The sequence below is a fragment of the Rhinichthys klamathensis genome, unplaced genomic scaffold (genome assembly GCF_029890125.1).
Source record: "Rhinichthys klamathensis goyatoka isolate OS25496 unplaced genomic scaffold, OSU_Roscu_1.1 h1tg000569l_1, whole genome shotgun sequence".
Classification (NCBI taxonomy): Eukaryota; Metazoa; Chordata; class Actinopteri; order Cypriniformes; family Leuciscidae; genus Rhinichthys; species Rhinichthys klamathensis.
In genome coordinates, this window is record NW_026607035.1 from 526,732 (window position 1) to 541,251 (window position 14,520).

At 38.8% G+C, this 14,520-nt stretch overlaps 1 protein-coding gene across 1 annotated transcript; it reads left to right on the forward strand.

The window, feature by feature from the left end:
* Window positions 1–243: 243 nt before the first annotated feature.
* On the forward strand, window positions 244–5,960 carry LOC130074107 (uncharacterized). The gene is made up of 7 exons (XM_056239640.1): window positions 244–672; window positions 2,207–2,515; window positions 3,541–3,816; window positions 3,912–4,238; window positions 4,326–4,433; window positions 5,285–5,347; window positions 5,426–5,960. Exons 1-7 carry the CDS (start codon window positions 525–527, stop codon window positions 5,851–5,853), a joined length of 1,659 nt encoding a protein of 552 aa, XP_056095615.1. The 5' UTR covers window positions 244–524; the 3' UTR covers window positions 5,854–5,960.
* Window positions 5,961–14,520: the final 8,560 nt, after the last annotated feature.

A 14,520-nucleotide genomic window follows, 5' to 3' on the forward strand; every position in this document is an offset into this window, starting at 1 on the left:
TATATACATGCAAATATTTCTTAAATACACATGCATGTGTGGGTATTTATGTATTAAAAATAATTATACACAATACACACACATATATTATGTAAACACAAACTTTTATTTTGGATGAGCCCTATAAAAAATATATCAATATATATCGATATTTCATTAGTAATTTTCCATCCATTTTGTAATTACACTTCTGTTTAAAAGTTTGGGGCCAGCAGAATTGTTTTTGTAAAGAAATTCATACTTTTATTTAGCAAAGATACATTAAATTGATCAAAAGTGAATTTGATCAATAATCACATCATGACACATGCATGGACAGACCACACCAGTCTGCTTTGAGGTTTTAATGACCCGGCCTGTTCTTTTCTTTATCCTCTGCTTAACTGTACCCTTTACATGGCCAAACCAGTTCTGGTCACTATATGTCCACTCATGCACTCTGGTTAATCTTTTACCGGTTTAATTGATATGTCCACAAGGGTCTTTCTCTCCCCCTTTCTCACGCGCACACAATCTCAGGACACATGCACACATACAGAGAAAGATTGTGGCATCACAGTAAATTTGATCTGAACGTGTGGCATAGTCCGACAGTCATGGATCTGCTGTTTCTGTGTGTTGCATTTGTGCTTTCACTTAGGACTCGCATTTCTGGTATCATCATTACTAAAGGTAAGACCACATATACACGCATGCTCACTTTTGATACTTCTCAGTGTGAGATATAATCACCATCCATGTCTTGTAGGAAAGTTTCTTTATGCTTTTAAATGTTGTCTTCTTGAAATATATATATATATATATATATATATATATATATATATATATATATATATATAGGCCTATATATTATTTTTTTTTAAATAAAATTTTTCATTTATAATAAAAAAATATATAAAATGCAAGATCAAATATTTTGTACATGATACGTGAATAAATTGTTACTGGAATATTTATTTCATTTTATTTGAATGGTACTTGTTTTGTCATTTTTTCCCCTGCATTTTCCATCTCTGGCATTTAAGTTGTATATCATTTAGTTGTATGTCATTTAAGTAGCTGTAGTTGCTCAGTGAATGGATCAAAGCAGCACTTGTAGGAAACTCCATTAGTCTCGGATAATGACACTGGTAAACGAGAACAAGAACAAAGACTGACTTTGACGAGAATGAATATGTGATTTATTCATTCTCATAAGCAGCCTACAAGTACAAACATTTAAGCATTTACATTACAGTCTATTTGAATAAAAGAACAGGTTCATGACTAAATATTTATGTGCAAATGTGCAGTTTTGTTATTTGAGGATTTGGCATTGTTTGGCATAAAGCTATTTTAAACCAAGACAACCAGAACAGAATCTGTAGTGACCCAGCTAACAGGGAATGTTCTCTCAAAGTTATGAACAAATGTTCTTCCAGTAATGTTTAGAGAATGTTCGTTCAAAGTTATATGGAACGTTTTTCTGAAACGTTTTAGTTTGTCTAACGTTTTTAATGGTACACTACGCCCTCTAGCGGTTAAAAAACTGCGTGCATTTTACGGAAGAATATTGTTTTGGTTGTGCTGAGGCTCTGCCTGACTGTGCAAGTGAATAGCCTATACCTTTTACAACAGATAATGTTTTACAATGGACTCTGTTAGAGAGCTACATGGCAATATATGTTCAATACCTTACTCACCTATTGAGTAATAAAAACGCCATCTCTTTTACATCATGTCAAATGTTGTGGCCATCTCCAAAAAGCCAAAGCAATGTTGATTCTCGAGCTCTGTCAGTGTCACGTTCTCTTTTTGCCACCAGATATTCTGTTCTGAATTTAGCGTGCTGTCAACCTTTTTGACAACTATAACCCACACCATACCCGCGACAAAGTTTTCGGAGCAAATTTTCAATATTTACGGACATTTCTTTTCTTCTCTATTTGATAATACGACGAGGCACGCATGTGCGAGTGACGTACGAAATTACCCGCGAACACCATCATGACAGGTCTAAACCCTATGGTCTAAACCTTTCTTATACTGTCTATGGTCTAAACTATAAACACTTATAATAGGCTTACAATTTTATTTTTGGATAACTCAATGGGAACGTTAACAAAATGTCCTTAGAACAGTTTTGATGGCTGGTAAGCATTTTTGTATGCAAAGCAAAACTGAATTTAACATTGCAGTTATTTTACATGTGCTGGTCTCACTCTAGATGCACACGTAACGTGTCTGTTCTTAGAAGACTGCGTGCTACCCTGCAGTTTCAGGCCCACGGCAGCCGTGGTCATCCACTGGTACAAGCAGCAAATCCCCGTCCATAGCTACTACTACAATAAAGACCAGTACGGGCTCCAGAACAAGCATTTCAGTGGCCGGACGAACCTGTTTAATTCCCAGATTACACAGGGAAATGCCTCTCTGGTGCTGAGGAAAGTTAAAGTCCAGGATCAAGGGAGGTATAAGTGCTACACCATCACCAGGAAGGGAAACCAGGAAACCTTTGTTAACCTGGGGGTGAAAGGTCAGTAACGAGGTCATGGTCTGGTCATATTGTTTGAGTTTGCTTTGGTTATTGTCTGATGTAAAAAGCTACTTTTCACAAAGTGTAAAATTTTTTGGTCACCTACTGTAAAAGGAATTTAGTTTTCCAACTGGGGTCAAAGGACTCTCATGGGGCCACAAGAGGACGCTAGTGGGGTCTGTAGAAAACTTTTAAGAATAGTGTAAAAGTAACAAGTAACAAACAAGTAACAAATGACATTGAAATAATTAAAAAATTAATAATAATAAATTTTAATTTCAGGTAATTTATTCTTTTGACATAATACAGATTTTTTTTATTTAATTTAATAGAAATTATTTTCTTCGGATATATTATTTTCTTTTGAAAAACGTTTATTTTAATATTGAAAACACAAAAGAGTAACATACAAAAAGTAAATACTATGTTAAGATATTTTTGGTCGGAAGTAAAAAATAAAAAAACCCAAATGAGATTAATCACAAAGTATTTGTTTCTACTGACAGATAATAAAATAGTATTCATTTAATAGAAAGTAATTTTTCAGATTTTTTATTTTGAAAAAAAGGTATTTATTTTAATATTGAAAATATATATATATATATTTTTTTATATTTTTTTTCCCTCCAGGTTTGTTTCTTGTTCTTAAGCACAAAAGGGTGTTAACAATAACAAAGAATAGATAAATATTCTTTTATTTTTAAATGACAGTTTATACATGAAAATATATAGCATATAATTCCATGTATTTATTATAGCAAATGGCAGTAAATAACATTATATAATATATGGCATTAAAACGTTTGAAAACCCTTAATTTAGTAATTCACTAGATGTTTATACCAGTCATTTTCCAGAGACCATGAGATTTAATTCAGAATTAAAGATATGCTGACAAATATGTAGTCGTATTACAATGCATGCATGTAGACAAGATAACATGAAAAAGTTTAGAAGTTTGTATAGATACACAGTTCAAATAATAACTAATTGATTCATGTGGTACTTTTTCTTTTTATGTTTAGCTCTGATCCAGTTTGTGAAGCTTGAGATGGTTGAGGAAAGGGTCACATGTCTGTCCCAGAACATCTATCCAGCTCCTGAGGTCACCTGGGCCACTGATCCCCCTAGTGACATCAGAAGCCTCCAGAACTTCACTCGTAAAACCTCAGACTCCAAGGGCCTGTTCACCGTTGAGAGCGCCATCAGTGTGATGGGCAACATCTCTGACCACACTTACTTCTGCTCTGTTGTCTCCGCGGATGGAACACAGGTGTGGACCGCATCACTGCATCAGCAAGGTAACAGTTTCCATTTCTGACACTTGCTAAAACAATGTCAAGAAAGGTGTTTGTCATACCTTCAATCAGCTATTTGAATCGTTTGAATCTTTTAGATATGTTACTTGGTGAGGAGGGCTCTGGACTTATGATCCCCTGCATGATACCACAACTTCGCCACAATTTTACCCTCACTTGGACCTTCATCAGAACCACAGAATCCTCCGTCATCTTCACTTACGACAGCCGGACCCGTCGGATCGCGAACCTGTGGGAAAGCAAAGCTGAACTCGACATAGATCAGGCTCACTTAGGCAACGGGTCCCTTCATCTGCCGAATCCAGACAGCTTGGGACACAGCGGAACCTACATCTGCACATTCTACGGCTTCCAAATGAGACATCAAGTCCAAACCCATGTCAATGTTACAGTTCGCGTGACTGGTAAGATTTACTTCATGTGTTTGGAACAGGATCATTTCACTTAATGACTAAAATGTCAATACATAATACTATACTTTTTTTTCCCAGATGATGATGAGTATGACTGCAGGAGGTCATGGTGGGGAACCGCTGCGTCTGTCTTCATATTTCTCATCACTGTATCTGTAGCTCTATCACGATGTTTTAGACTGAGAGGTAAATAAAGTATTTAATATTTAAAAATATAATAATATATTTTGACATGTCGCAACAGGTTATTGAAAGTTTTATTACTCATTGTTTACACTATATAAAAGCAATTTCCTTTTAGCTTTCACTTTATTATAATAACAAATGAAAAAATTATTATATATATATATAGTAAATACACAGTTTTTACATATATAGTATGTAAAAACTGTGTATTTACTATATATATATAATAATTATATATATATATTAAACATATATTACAATATTTTATATATAATATAATACTATATTATATAAAATATTGTAATATATTTTTGTTACACAATTATTTATACAATGGACATGTAATATTTAATATATTTAGTGTAGTTTCCATTTAGCTTTAACTTTATTAAAATACATTTTTAAATATACATATTTTGACATATAGCAATATATTATTGATAATAATATATTTGTTAGATAATATTTTACACAATATACATACATTTATAATATTTATTATAGATATAGTATATGAAATATTATAATATGGTTTGTAATATTACACAATATAATATTATTCAACATTTACTTTATTATAATAACATTAAAAATAATATATATTTTTATTACACATTTTTACACACACGCACACACACACACACACACACACACACACACACACACACACACACACACACACACACACACACACACACACACACACACACACACACACATATATAAAGTTATATTAATTATATAATATATTATATAAAATATTATAATAATATATTGTGAAATATACAATATAATATATTATTAAAGCAATTACCCTTTAGCTTTTACTTTATGCACAATGTCTCTTGCAGGTGAAAATCCAGTACGTGGCCATTCAGACATCAATAAACGCATCAGATGTACCAACAAAACCGGTAAACAATGATCCTCATTCATGCATTCATACTGCTGTGAATGCAGCACTCTCTAATATCCTTTATTCATTTTGGCAGAAATCCCTCTACTTGAAAGACAAAGACCAGATGAACCCGGGAACAATGGTTTGGAATCAGTGGAGACAGAAATTCGCAGAGCACCATGCAACACAACACCTTTTGAAGCATCCAAGCCATTTAAACAAGATCCTGACTGCCTTAATAATGACGTCCTGCCACATCCACCAACAGTAATAAATACGTGCATGATTATTAGTGATTCCTCTACATCTGACACACCAGTGGAAAGACATGAATCCAGGCCGCAATCCCCTACAGGTGCTATAATAACTCTGCTCACATCTGAGATGAATACTGATGCATCTGATAATAGAGAAAATGAACTTAAATCTGAATCACACTCAGCAGATGGAGTAGAGATGGAAAGTACAATGATTCAGAGATTTGCCACACCTGAGCTCTCACAGATTAATGGCTTCAGGTGATATACATTTAATAATTTGAAATGGTGCTAGTTATAATCACTTCTGGAATGCATGACCTATTGTAAATAATAATGTGTAGTTATTTTGGACAAAATCTAACAACACAAATCACCCAGCTGAAAACTCAATATGCTCAATTAATAAAATACATTTTAATATAAAAGTGTTTTATTATTATAAGTCTTGCACATTATATCAAGTTATGTGTCTTTAAACAAGTATACAATCCTCAGACTTTTTAGGTAATCATAATTTAGATAAAGCTTATGAAATGAAAAACCCTTTTCATTTTTAATTAGTTTTATTAGTGGTTTATTTATCTCACTTTGATATAGAAAGTGACAATGTGAACAGACTATGTGACTTGTGTGAAATGCATAAATAAACAGTCTATGATTGTGAAATGTGCCAGTCTATAACCAGGAGGTGGTGATATTTCTATTTGCGTATATCAGCTTGACCTATCTGCTTTTCTTTGGGCTAAAAGCGTGCTTTTTTCTGTCAGAAAAAAGATATTGGGCAAGTGTTTTCGTAAAATTTAAGAAACAAAAAAAGAAGAACATACTTTTAATCTACTATTACTCGACCGTGAACAACTACTTGTGCAACACACAAACGCACAGAGTATATTTAAGTAATAACTTCAGGCTGCTTTTAGAGTAAATCTCTCAAGATTTTGGGGAAGGATATGTCGCCCTCTTTTTTCCAGGGCGACATATCCGTCCCTCGCGGACGTTTAAAAATTAAAGAACAGAAATGTCTCTTTCGAGCTTGTTCAGCTGTGTGTCAATCGTACTGTAAGCTATGTAACTGCATCAATGTTAATTAAATGGGGAACCAGAGATGATTAAAGCTTGAGTGGACTTTAAATATACAGGACTTTAAAGCTTACTGTATGTGATCTGACCTAATGATCCCTCCAGTCTGACATGAGCATCTCCGGGGTAAGATTATAATCAGGCTATTATTATAAACAGACTCTTGCTCACTTTTAAATAGCTCCTTAAATAGCTTATAGGATAATCATCTCACTTGTTTGCATAGTCTGTAAATCTGAATGGTCCAATGAATGTGAAACAATAAAGAAACCTAGTGAGCCATGACAACATGGTCAAGTAAACTTAGATAGTTGCACTTATAGAAAAATCGCTATTGTTACGTACCAGGGGTAAAGTTTTGTCTAGGGTACACTGTTAGACTTTTCAAGGTTTTTTACAGTAACTTACTGGCAACACTGTTGCCAGTAAGTTACTGTAATTAAGATTTACAGTACCTTAACGTATTTCAGTTTTACAGTAACATGGTACTGTAATTGTGTAATACAGTGCATTACTGTAAACATCAAGCTAATCAGTACACTAAGGGAGTAAACAGTTTTGGGGTGAGCGAGTGTGCTCGTCCTCTGCCCTGCACGACAGACACATCAAATTTCAGCTCAAAGATTTATTAACAATATATATGTAGCCAATAATTGACAAATAAAATGCAAGTAATGCGAAAAGTTTCTTTGTTAGCAATCAATGTTGTTTTACGCTTATCCAGAAAGAGTGTGACTTCTGAGGGGTTTTTATTCACAGTCACCACAGTCACTGTGGATATGGCTGATGGATTGTATGCTTTTTTGCTACAAGGTTATACCCCCCTTTTAGCTTATAAGGTGATGCAAAGTCTTCTCAATAGGTTTTCAAGATCTTTGTTATTGGGGAGAAATGGACTAGCCCAGTGACCTCACGTACAGAAACTAAGAGACAAGGGGAGTCAAGCGCTCTCAGCTGTTTCTGATCCTCACTTCCTCTCGAAGGAGCAAAAAGAAAAACCCAGAACTCCAGCCAGCTGGAGAGAACAAGGGGAATAGCCTTGTTTCATGACATATCCCAGAGCAGAACTGCTGTGCTGCTTTTTAAAGATAAAATTATTAGAAGACCTAGATAAACATACTTTTGGGGGATTCTAGATCATTTAAGATTAGCTTTGTTAATCTGGGTTAGTCAGCTCATGATTATAAACCATATGCTGGCGCACAAAGCGTCACTTGCCACTTGCATGTCATTCCAAATTAGTTTTTTACTTCAGAAGAAATATGGACCTTTTTTACTTTAATTGTGTTTCACTGGACAGCATCAGTCCTTACTCTCTTCCGTTGAAAAGAGAACAAAAGTAATAGACTACAGGAACGACGTTAGGGGGAGTAAATTATGGCAGCCTTTTCATTTTTGGGTGAACTTTCCCTTTAAATAATTAGACTGGTGTAATGGTTAGCTTGATTGTAAGGGTTTCTTTGTTTGTTCATTTTGGCTGCCAGTCATGTGCCTCCTCAAAGTACCATGGTACTTTTTCTGTTATTTATTTGTTTTTCCATCATGGCAATTTATAGTAAGCCCTTTCAGCCTGGCCTCTTTTCTTCCTTCTCCCTCTGTCCCTTTTCTGACTTGCTCCCAGAAGATCTCATGAAAACATTCCCCCACACTCTTTTCATGTCCTCCTCCTCTCATAAACTGAGACTACCCTCCTTTCTCTAAAACTTCTATTTTGTCTCTGATTATGCATATGTGTGCATCTGTAAATTAATCTCATTCTGAGCAAATGGGAGATCCGCTAAGCCCATTTTCAAACACAGTTAGTATGTGAAGGGTCTTTTTCTCAGGCTATATTAAATGGCCTATAAAAACCTGCTCCAGCAACTATGAAACTAAATCACTTCACCAGGACTTAGAGGGTTTACGATATATTTTACTGCAGCGGTGCTTGAGTAAGAGGAGTAAATCCATAATTTTATTTGCAGATTTATTTTTGCTTATCTTTGTTTAAAAGCTTAAAACATTGTCTAAGGAGGTCTACAATACCTGAAGAAAGCTGTCTGTTAGCATTCCCATTCATTTCAATAGGATATAATCGGATATAAGGATATATTAGATTGATCACTTGCTTACAAACATTCCACAAAACAATGCGTTCCTCAGAAGAGAGAAAGTTAGGTTTAGATATTCTAACATATTGTTAGTCGGTAAATGTCATAATTGGGGTGAACATCTTTAATAAGCTTTGTTGAAACTCCTGCTGTTATCCTTAGAAAACGTATTGCATTTAGTTGACAGTGGGAGTGGCCTGAAGGTGTGGTCACAGTCAGCCACACCTGATCAGTAGGTAGTGGCTTTATTACTTTGATACCTCTTGCCCAAGTATTTATTGGCTCTTTTTACTTGTTTATGCAAAAAGCATGAAAATGTTTTACTCTGCTAGGGTGTGTTATATTCTACATGGCAACCTTGCTGCTCTGAGACAATTAAAGTTTCCAGACTGTGCACAGGAAACATTCCTTCAGCTAGATTGGAATAATGTAGCCCATTAAACTGAGGTCATGATGGCTGAACTAAACTTGAGTTTGAATATTGACCCTCTCACCACCTGCTGAGTTTAATAACAGTTATTTAATGTGGGGGTTTCCAGAGCAGTGTGGTATATTCAGTATTTTAAAAGCGTACAGTAATTTGATGACATCATAAAGGCATTTTATATCAGTTCTTCTGTGAGAAGTGAAGTCCAATCAAAGTGCAATTTTAGGAGCAGTTGTTTCTGAGCCAAAATTGACTAACATCTCTCATAATAAAGTCGTCACAACATATTGTTGTCATGAATTGCGTGGAAGCAAAGGCGGTAGTCGGATCTAAATGCAGCAGTAGACTTTAATAATGCAGACTTGGGTAAACTCAGAACAGACAAGACACTCGTGGTACGTAAATCATTCATTCAATAACTGACAAAGACAGGGCAGAAACACAGGGCTTAAATAATCAGAGACACACGAGCTAGATAGGATAACAAGGGGGCGTGGTAAATGGGAAACACCTGGGAAAACTAATGACAAGACAGGGAACCACTAAACATGACAGGACACATTGACCCACATTATGACATAACCCCCCCCCTTAAGGGCGGCTCCTGACGCCCAACAAAACAAAAAAAACCCCACAAAAGTTCAGGAGGGCGGTGAAGCACAGGCGGTCTTGGGGGAGGGATGGAGGGCCAGGCCCGTGCAGGGGAACGGGACCAGGACCTACTAGGCAAGGGCCGCAGAGTGTGGGCGGAGCAGGACGAGGCGAAGGCCAGGGCGGAGCAGGACGAGGCGAAGGCCAGGGCGGAGCAGGACGAGGCGAAGGCCAGGGTGGTGAAGCCCCTGCAGACGACCATGGCGGCGCAGCCTTCATGGTCTCTTCACCGGACCCTTGGCCCCCCCCCAAAAAAATACTTGGGAAAACCTAGGGGGACAACCTCCGGGCTGGCAACGGGCTCTGGGACAGTCTCATGGAGCTTCATAGACATTGGCCGAGCGAAGAGCAGAGACGGGGCCGGCAGGGCGAGGCGCAGAGGCGGGGCCGGCAGGGCGAGGCGTCTGGGAACACCCACCGGAGCCTGGCGAACCAAACGAGTCCTCCTTCTCCTCCTGCGACGGCGAGTCACTGGGCTAGATTCACTCACTTGGTTAGAATCAGCTCTTGACTTGGCACTTGACTCTCTCGATTCACTTGACTCTCTCGATTCATTTGACTCTCTCGATTCACTTGACTCGGGACTTGACTCGGGACTTGACTCGGGACTTGACTCGGGACTTGACTCGGGACTTGACTCGGGACTTGACTCGGGACTTGACTCGGGACTTGACTCGGGACTTGACTCGGGACTTGACTCGGGACTTGACTCGGGACTTGACTCGGGACTTGACTCGGGACTTGACTCGGGACTTGACTCGGGACTTGACTCGGGACTTGACTCGGGACTTGACTCGGGACTTGACTCGGGAACCGCGGGTTCGGCTGGGCAGACGTCAGTCGCGGGCTCGGAAGACAAAAACTCAGGCATGATCGGTCTCGGCGGGAAGAAGCTCAGGCATGTTGTGAAAAGCAGGCTCGACTTGGCTCACGTGAAGCGCGGGTTCGGCTGGACAGACGTGAGTTGCAGGCTTGTGGAGCGCGGTGTCGGCAGGGCTGAAGTGAAGCGCGGGCTCGACTGGGCAGACGTGAATTGCAGGCTTGTGGAGCGCGGTGTCGGTAGTGCGGATGCGGCGAACGGGCTTTCTCAGAGCTCGGTTGGAAACTCTCTTACGTGAACTGTGCTTGGAATTACCTGGAACGGTCTTGACGGAATGCCCTGGTTTGGGAACACAGCTGATTTCCTCAGCGAGTCCTACAGTGAGTGACGAACCACACACCCACAACGCTCGGTCCAGGAACTGCACAAAAGAGAGGTGTTCCGCATCTAACAGAAGCATTGCGCCGAACGTGTCGTCCATCCCACTCCAGAAATTTTACTTGAGTGTTTCCTCACTCAAATTAGTCTCATGATAAAACTCTAGGTAAGCCCCCACGTACTCATCAAGCGACCGTCCATTCTGGGAGAATCCGTCCTCCATCATCATACCTCTTGCTTTACGGTCGGTGGTTCCCGGCTAGATCCTGGTGGTCAGTTATTCTGTCATGAATTGCGTGGAAGCAAAGGCGGTAGTCGGATCTAAATGCAGCAGTAGACTTTAATAATGCAGACTTGGGTAAACTCAGAACAGACAAGACACTCGTGGTACGTAAATACATTCATTCAATAACTGACAAAGACAGGGCAGAAACACAGGGCTTAAATAATCAGAGACACACGAGCTAGATAGGATAACAAGGGGGCGTGGTAAATGGGAAACACCTGGGAAAACTAATGACAAGACAGGGAACCACTAAACATGACAGGACACATTGACCCACATTATGACAATTGTGAATAGAGTGTCTGTGTAAGCCAAAACCCGGAAACAGGCTAGCATTTTAGCACTTCTGGTTCCATTGTCCCGAAATCAATGTTTACTTTCAGTTAAATAAGTTTGACATTTTATTCTATGTAGTAATATTATATTTTTCTTTACTTATTCAATTATTCATTCATTCATTTCTATATTTTTGTTTTTATTTATGTATCCATTCATTCCACTAATCACAGATATGCTTCTTCCACAATGAGGTTCTAATATTTATTAAGCTGATGCTAGTTGAGTTCCATGCACCGGGATAGAATCAGCAGCTTTCTCAGTCACTACTACATAAACTTTTCCCATCATAGGGGTGGGGAAACAGACTCTGACAACTGGATTGTTTGCTGTCGGTTTCTGTTCCCCCCATGTTTCTTACAAAATGAGGTTCTAATATTCACAAAATTGATGCTGGCTAGTTGTCCCTGATAGCGTAGTGGGCAACTCGCTGAAATATAGCACTGTGCTTTGGGTGATCTGAGTTCAACTCCCAGCTCGTAGCCTTTTACTGATCCTGTCCTCCCCTCTCTCCCTCCCACTTCACTTCTACATACTTTCTTTTCATGATAAAAGGCAAAAATGCAAAAAATAAATCTTTAAACTGATGCTGGTTAAGCTCCATGACCACACAGGATAGAATCAGCATCTTTAATGTCACTACATCAACGTTCCACGTTTTGGGGGTGAGGGAACGGATTCTGACAGCTGATTGTTTGCCGTCGGATTTTGTTCCCCCCATGTTTCTTACACATTTTAGTTCTAATATTTATCAAACTGGTGCTGGTTAAGCTCCATGCACACACAGTATAGAATTAGACATTTTTAAGTCACTACATCAATATCTCTCATCAAACGGCTGGAGGAACGGATTCTGACATCTGGATTGTTTGCCGTCGGATTCTGTTCCCCCCCATGTTTCTCACAAAATGAGGTTCTAATATTCACAAAACTGATGTTGGATAGTTGTCCCCTGGTTAAGCTCCTTGCACACAGAATCAGCATTTTTTAAGTCATTACATCAACATCTCTAATCATATGGGTGGGGGAATGGATTCCGACAGCTGGAGTGTTCGCTTTTGGGCAGCTCGCTGACATAGAGTACTGTTGAGCTTTTTGTGACCATATTCAAGTCCCAGCTAGTGATCCCGTCTCCCCTCACTCTCTCCCACTTCGCTTCCTATCTACTACATACTCTCTTGTCATCATAAGACAAAAATGCCAAGGAATAAATCTTTAAACTGATGCTGGTTAAGCTCCATCCACACACAAAATAGAATCAGCATCAGTTTAAAGCGTGCTGACATATAGCACCGTTGTTTTTTGGGGGAAGTCATATCCTGGGACTTTTCCTGATCCCATCCCTTTCCTCCGCCCCTTTACACCCCAATGGAAATATGTGCTGTCTTGATGGAGTTCCAGTCACCAAGCCAACAAAGCTGTCTCTAGGTTATACACAGTATTTTTAGCCTACATTCCTAACTTCAGTTAGAAATCCCTCACTTTTCTAAGCACTACTGACCACTTGCTTTTATTGCATCAATAGTGCTCCTTCATATCTGAGCCTTCCCAGAGGTCATTGTTATAAAGGGAGGTCAACTATTTAATGTGGGCATGTCTTATTCGGCCACTCAGCAGGATCTGTGGATCTAACCATGCTTGCTTGCGGCCTAAGAGAGAAATCAAAACAAACGACAGCAATGAATCACTTCCTGTCCAGTGATACCACTCATGCCTGACACACCACAGTAATAACATCTCGCACCCACTTTCTCTCTCCCTCTTGCATTCTTTGATCTTTTGATTTTCTGTCATATGTTTAGCAATAAACTCTCTTTTTTATTCTCTTTTGCCGTCTCTCTTTTTCCTCCTGCGTTTGCTGATCAGAGTGATATGAGATCACACTTTTCTGTGTGACTCCAGACTTCCAGAGAATGTTTCAGTGTTTAATAGTTGATTGGTCACACACCCCTACTCCTCCCTCTCAATCTCTTATCCTCTTCGTCAAACTTTATTTTTCTTAAGGGTCAGTAACTGTAGGACTATGTGTCCTAAAGTACTCAGGTAAGTATTTAGAGCACTCGGAGACGTCATAAGATGTAGACAAGCATAAACAGATGATGAGACACGCAAGTTTTGCAATTCCAATGCATGCATATTATACACATTAGAGACAGATAGATTAAGGCATTCCTAAACTTACTTGCTGTTTCATGCATCTCCAACAGGCCAGTGTGATATCTGTTTTAAAAAATATACAAAACTGCATCTGGTATATATCTAGCTCAACTATAAGTGTATTCAGAATGAATGTTTATAATTGCCTTTATCCGCATGCGTTCATGTGCTGTAGTATGAGTGCATGAATATGGAGATGTCTGTGTTTAAGTGTGTTGAAATGTGTAGCCGAGATCTGGAAGTAATCAGAGTTGCTGGGCAGCACTCCAGCGCCCCCTCCCCATGATGCAACTGGAGCTCTGTGAGTGATGGAGAACAGAGTGCCCGCTGGGCGGCAGGAGGAGGGGACCATCTTTCCTTCTCTTCCCCCCACCCTCCTCCCAGCTGTACACTGTTACACTGAAGGAAATTTACAATGGAAAATATGCCAATGCACTCTCTTCATGGATTTAATGCAAGGTCAAGGAGAAGATTTCCAACCAGTGAAACACACACACACACACACACACACACACACACACACAAATGCTTGTTTTGGACTGGCCAAAACTTCCCTTTTACAGAAAATGTATAGTCTTCAAATAAGGGAAATTCTACTTTGCACTTTTTTTTTACTACTTTTGGCTATAAGAACTTGAACACGTTTTAATTAGGTTTGAATACAAAGTTAATTATATATAATTATTAGACACACACACAGAGGC